The sequence below is a fragment of the Loa loa genome (assembly GCF_000183805.2).
Source record: "Loa loa unplaced genomic scaffold supercont3.196, whole genome shotgun sequence".
NCBI classification, from domain to species: Eukaryota; Metazoa; Nematoda; class Chromadorea; order Rhabditida; family Onchocercidae; genus Loa; species Loa loa.
This window is the reverse complement of record NW_018108376.1, coordinates 113,839-120,001: the sequence shown is the minus strand read 5'-3', so window position 1 is coordinate 120,001 and position 6,163 is coordinate 113,839. Positions and strand designations below refer to the sequence as shown.

General features: G+C 28.7%; 1 protein-coding gene across 1 annotated transcript; it reads left to right on the top strand.

Moving 5' to 3' along the window:
* The first annotated feature begins 1,777 nt into the window (after window positions 1–1,777).
* On the top strand, window positions 1,778–4,981 carry LOAG_11770 (ubiquitin conjugating enzyme protein 3). The gene is made up of 7 exons (XM_003147288.2): window positions 1,778–1,952; window positions 2,161–2,297; window positions 2,969–3,070; window positions 3,166–3,263; window positions 3,608–3,742; window positions 4,177–4,337; window positions 4,671–4,981. The coding sequence occupies exons 1-7, from the start codon at window positions 1,898–1,900 to the stop codon at window positions 4,724–4,726; spliced, it is 744 nt and encodes a 247-aa protein (XP_003147336.1). The 5' UTR covers window positions 1,778–1,897; the 3' UTR covers window positions 4,727–4,981.
* The last annotated feature ends 1,182 nt before the right edge of the window (window positions 4,982–6,163 follow it).

Genomic DNA, 6,163 nt, shown 5'->3' with positions numbered 1-6,163 from the left:
ATTATTATTATTATTATTATTATTATTATTATTATTATTATTATTATTATTATTATTATTATTATTGTCATTATTATTAATTATTATTATTATTATTGTTATTACTATTAATTATTATTACTATTAATTATTATTACTATTAATTATTATTACTATTGATTATTATTGCTATTAATTATCATTACCATTAATTATTACTACTATTAATTATTATTACCATTAATTATTACTACTATTAATTATTATTACTATTAATTATTATTACTACTAGTTATTACAGTTTTAATTATAATATTACTTGTTAATATTTAATTTTATTCGTTTATTACTATTAACTATTAATTATTATTATTGGCATCGTCTTCATCATTAGTGTTGTTATTACTATTATTATCAATTTCCTGAAATGTCGTTTTAGTTTTTTTAGAATTTCGGTATAGGAATCTTGTTTTTTAATATTTGGAAAGGTTGTTTTAAAAGTTAGATTTTCACCCCTTTTTCGGAATATTCATCCTAACGTCTTCCGGTTATAAATCGAGAAATATTAGTTTATATATCGATGTTTGGGGCGGGATATTTGTCAAAAATGTTATCTGTTTGATAGCAAATAATTTTTATTGACAGAAATTTGATCTGTTCCACTAACGAAAGCTGGTTCCATGTATTATACGGATTAATCATTATATTGATTTATATTTGTTCAGCAAGTTGTTCTTTATTTGCTATTCAACTGTAAGCTATTTATAATTTTTGATGTGTCTAATTGAATGGAAAATTCGGAAAATGTTAGTTTTCCGTTTTTAGCATAACGAACGATTTTTTAACACATTAATGGGGAAAAAGAAAGGTATAATATGAAATGTAGCAATGAAGCGAAATGATTAGTAATCATGGATGGGAACTACTAATCCTGAATAGTTGTTAGAACTGTTGGTTGTTTGCAAAAAGAATGCTGTAAATTATTCCTGACCGGAAATTTTAATTGACATTTGATTTTTTTTTTTTGTAACGATAATTTGCTTATGGATAATAATTGTGAACCCTGAGGTAAGTATCATTCATAACGATCATTTATGAGTATGCAACAGTCATTCGTCTATTATTCCAGTTATTATTCATCGTATTTCCGGTTAATGTGCCCATTCACAAGTACCTTCATGCAAATTCGTATCGTATTGATTCTTACATTTGGCAAATAATAATTTAATATGTAATAGTAATGCTATTTTCGATACCATGCAATGACATTTAATTTCTATTATTTAATTGATTTTTCTTTTCATCTATCAATTAGTATGATTGAAATTGTCGCAAAAAAAAAAAAAAAAAGAAAATTATCACAAACATACATACATAAGCATGCATGCTAAATAATTGCATTTGTGTCAAAAAAGTTTTTTTTTTTGAATTAGACAAGCGGTCGTTTTCTTTTTTTTGCAAATTTTTTATCCTTTTCTTCATGTTATTATCTGTTATAGCATTAGACGAATGATATAATTAACATAGTATATATGCCTGTACTACTACTGTATGTATAATTATAATTAAGATAAGAGATATAAAAATTTAATGGCTTATGGATTTTAATTTATCCCAAAGGGTTAAACTGTGTTATTTATTTGTAATTTATTTGATTAATTAATGTTAATTAGGTTTGTTACATGGCTTACATTATATATGTTATATATGTTGGCTATGTTTGCGTTATTATTATGTCGTGCTGTTACGAAACAAACTAAAAGAAGTCTAAGTATGTGATTATATTTCTTTTTCTTTTTTTAAGGTTTCAAGCGTATAAGTGCCGTGGTGTATTTCCCTCGCATTTTACCTGTGATACTTGATTATTTTTATCCTGCCAGTGTATTATTCTTGCTGTGGTTTAATCGTAAAAAACAAAATGAATAGTGCACCATCTTTTATGAGTTCTCAGGGTACAAGTGGTTCATGCGCAGGTAAATTTTTTTAATTTTTAAAATAAATATTTTTCAAGACAAAATGCAAAACAATTTTTTTCTATTTCCATCACTGGCAAGATTGGTGACATTAGCTAGTAGATGCTACAATTGCAACATAAACAAATTTTTGTAATAGGAAATTTTGCTATGCTAATTTAATATTACTTATATTTCTCCTCTTATTTACGTAGAATATTTGTTTCAGGTGCTATCCGGGCGTTAACATTGGAACTAAAAGGTTTGCAGACATCACCTGTTGAAGGTTTTACGGTGACAGCCAATGAGGACAATATGTTTGTGTGGACTGTCGCTTTGTATGGCCCACCTGGAACGTTGTATCAGGTATACAATTTTAATGTTAATTGCTAATGAGAAAAGACCAAATCTAAAGATCAATAAATTTTTGAAAATTTTTTGTAACATTCAACAAATTGGTATTTGGTTGAATGAAATGAAAATGAAATTGCAGACTGAGTTTGCACTTTTTAATTCATTATAAAAATTATTTGTTTACGGCGCTCAAAATAAACGAATTGTCACGCTGTGTTTACCATAAATGCAAGTAACGGTCTATTTTTTAATTACAGTTCTCTTCCGATATGCTTATTTTTAATAAATAAAATTTTGTTTGAGTCACTAATTTTTATTAGAATTATCATTAGAACTGTTAGTTTATATCATCAGTCTAATCTCTCCTGCTTTATAGTTTGTAGTTGTAAAATACTATCAAATTTTCTTAGCACAAAGTTGGAGTATTTTCACCGGATGCGTGTGTGTTATGTTTGTTAGAAATTTTGAAAAAATAATTCTTGACGTCGTCAGATGGATTAAACCGCTATTTCCGGAGAATTGTTTGTTATTCTTGATCTACTGTTGTCGTCAATAAAAATCTTTGTTCAAAATGTTGGGAAGAGTGTCTTCTTGCGCAGCTGTCATGAAACTTGAATATCTCACTTATTCCTAATTTATATGAATTGATTTAATTCGGTAATAACTGATTGACTTCGTTCCAGGGAGGCTATTTCAAAGCAGTTTTGAAATTCCCGTCCAATTATCCATATGCTCCTCCATCGATCAAATTCCTCAACAAAGTTTGGCACCCAAATGTTTATGAGGTATGAAATGTAGAATTGATATAAGAAGTATGAGATGCTTTAAAAGTTCTTTCGAAGAAAAATTTAAGATTTCGGGACTACAGTTTCATTTTCAGAACGGGGATCTCTGTATCAGTATTTTGCATCCACCCGTTGATGATCCTCATAGTGGTGAACTTGCTTGCGAACGTTGGAATCCAACGCAAAATGTTAGGTAAAGAATGCAAAGATTTTTGAAATAACTTCATACATATCATGACTTCTGCATCATTTCTCATGTTTTATGCATTATTTAAACGATTCTGACCTTTCATATAATAGTTTTCTTTTGGATGTCTTATCATATGTGGATAATATTTTTGGCTGAGTTGGAATACATATTATATTGAAGCATATTAGAAGTTTCAAATGTGATAAGTCATTATATGAATTCATTGTGTTAAATTTTTTTGAAATTTTTCAAAAAATGATGCATCGACACCGACACTTCTAATATATTTTCGAAAAAAAAAGGGAACGGGAACAAAAAGAAAATAAGCAAATTCAGCATCATTTTAGGACAATTTTACTTTCGGTAATATCATTGTTAAATGAACCAAATACTTCTTCGCCGGCGAATGTGGATGCATCAGTTATGTACAGAAAATGGAAAGAATCGGGTGGCAAGAATGACGAGTATGCACGTCTCGTAAGGTAAGTTTATGAACTTTATTAGGTATTTATTATGTAGCGCTAGAGCTCCCGAAATTTGCCATATTCTTAATAACTGTGGAGAATTCTCCAGAAATTTTCGAAATAGATATGATGGATGTTGAAAGTTACACAATAGCTATGCATTTTGACTTTATTCTAATATTGTTGATATCGAATGGAAAAGGAATATGGATATGTGAAAGACATTTTAAAGTTTGAATGATTATAGATTATGACTTCTTGTTACAGTTATTTCTGTGAAGTAAGAGAATATCGAAATTCTATCTCGAATCATTTCTCCATCTATTAGAAATATCACGACACCAACTGGATTGCAAATGACAAATAAATAATCTGAACGTGCACTTTTAGAATAACATATCTGAATTTGTGTAACAATTTTTCCCAAGTAACTTGATTTATTTGTTATTCAGGAAGCAAGTCGAAGCATCTCGTCTTGATGCCGAAAAAGATGGTGTGGTTGTACCGGAAACGTTAGAAGAATATTGCATTAAAACAGCGCCTAAACCAAGTGACGATTGTACAGATGCCTTCGATCTCGATGAAGACTATTATGATTACGGTGATGAAAGCGGTATGTGGAATATTTGATGAACTTTTCTAATTATTATTATTGTTGTTGTCACATTGAATAGTTTTCTGTTAGATGTACTATCTACTTATAAGACAAACTTTATTTATAATAATTGATACCATTCCTGAAAGAAACTGATGGAATGGCGAAGATTACTAAATTATTCTGGTTAATGTTCGCCTTCTCGAGATCAAATCGCTTAATCATTGCTAGCTAACATTTAGCAATATTTTGTGTATGTGTGCTTCTCAGTCATTTTTTCAGTTAGTCATTTGTTCATCTTGATGAATTTGTCGAAAAAGTGTATTGAAATAATTTCATTCTTATTTTCAGATGATGAAGAAGAATATGAAGAAAATGCTGAGGACAGTGGACAAGGCGAGAATTGATAGTAGAATTTGAATTAAGTTGATCTGAATTATGAAAATGGGAATTTTTAAGAAAAATTTTCAAAACACCTCACCGCCGCTCAAAATTTATCTTTTGCGAAGCAGAGTACTGTTTTTTTTTATCTCTTTTCTCTCCTGTCCTCTTTCGTTTGTTTATTCATCTCTTTCCTGATTTGATTCGTTTGTTTGTTTGTTTGTTTTTTGATCTGTCAGAGAAAAGGAGGTGATAACATCCGCGGAAATCCTATATTGTCGTCATTTTATATAACGTTTTTTCTTTTTCCCTGAAAATTAAAAGTTCAAAAAAGAAGTAAGAAGAATTATTAACCATTTCTACTTCTCCTATATAAGCCTGGAAAATTTCTTGTTTTATTTCATCAAATTTCAAAAATTCCGGCGAATTTTTTCAATGCGACAAAAAATTTCGAACAAAACTTGAGCGGTTTAAAAATTAGTAATGGATTTAAAATTACGGCTTATCTTATTTTTTTGAAGAAAAGGAAAAGGAACTTCAGAAAATTGCTTGCTTGTAATATTTGAGAAAATGCAAAGTTTCTGCATCAATTTTTGAATCAATTTTCAGTAAATTCAAATTTCAAATTTCGAAATCGGTTATTTGTAGATTTGCTGGAAATTGTCCGGAATTATTTGCCGCTTAGCATCGCAACTGTTCCTCTCTCTTTCTTTTTTTTTTGGGAGAATGACTAAGAAGTTTCAAATTTCTTTCATCTTTCTCTAATCTTCACCTTCAATTTTTTCTTTTTATTTTACCTAACCGGAACTTCTCTTCCTCTCTGATCATGTCAGATAATTTCTTCATTGAAAAGAGATAATTTTGTTGGATGAATTCTTTCCTTTTTTTTTTTTTTATCGTCCAACGCTTTATCGATTCATTTGATCTTCTATTAGTAAACTAATCATTTATTATATCATTTTAACCTTTTGACCATTAATTAGAATTAAGATACAATTAATTACAATTCATGCGTAATTTGATCTAACAAATCGGTAAATGTGCTCATCTTTTGTGGCGGTAAATGTTAATTGAAAAAAAAAAAAAAAGGTAGGGGAAAAGAAGAAGCAAACATTGTTAAATGTTAGCAAAAGTTAAACTACAAAAATTATTATATATGATATACTGTGATGTGATTGTAATGTGATTCAATCAAATATTTGCATAACATATTTTGTATGAAACTAATTTCATTTGTAGAAAAAAATGTGAAGTTTAAATTTCATTTCAGGTTTTTCTTCTTTTTTGCCTTTTTCCTCATTTTCGGTTGCGCATTCTTTCTTCTCTTGAAATATTACGTTAAATATTAATTTTTGATTTGGTATAAAAGAAAAAAAAAGTGAATGAATTTCAAATTCGTATGTATGGGTGTGTGTGTGTGTATGTGTATGTGTATGTGTGTGTGTATGTGTGTGTGTATGTGT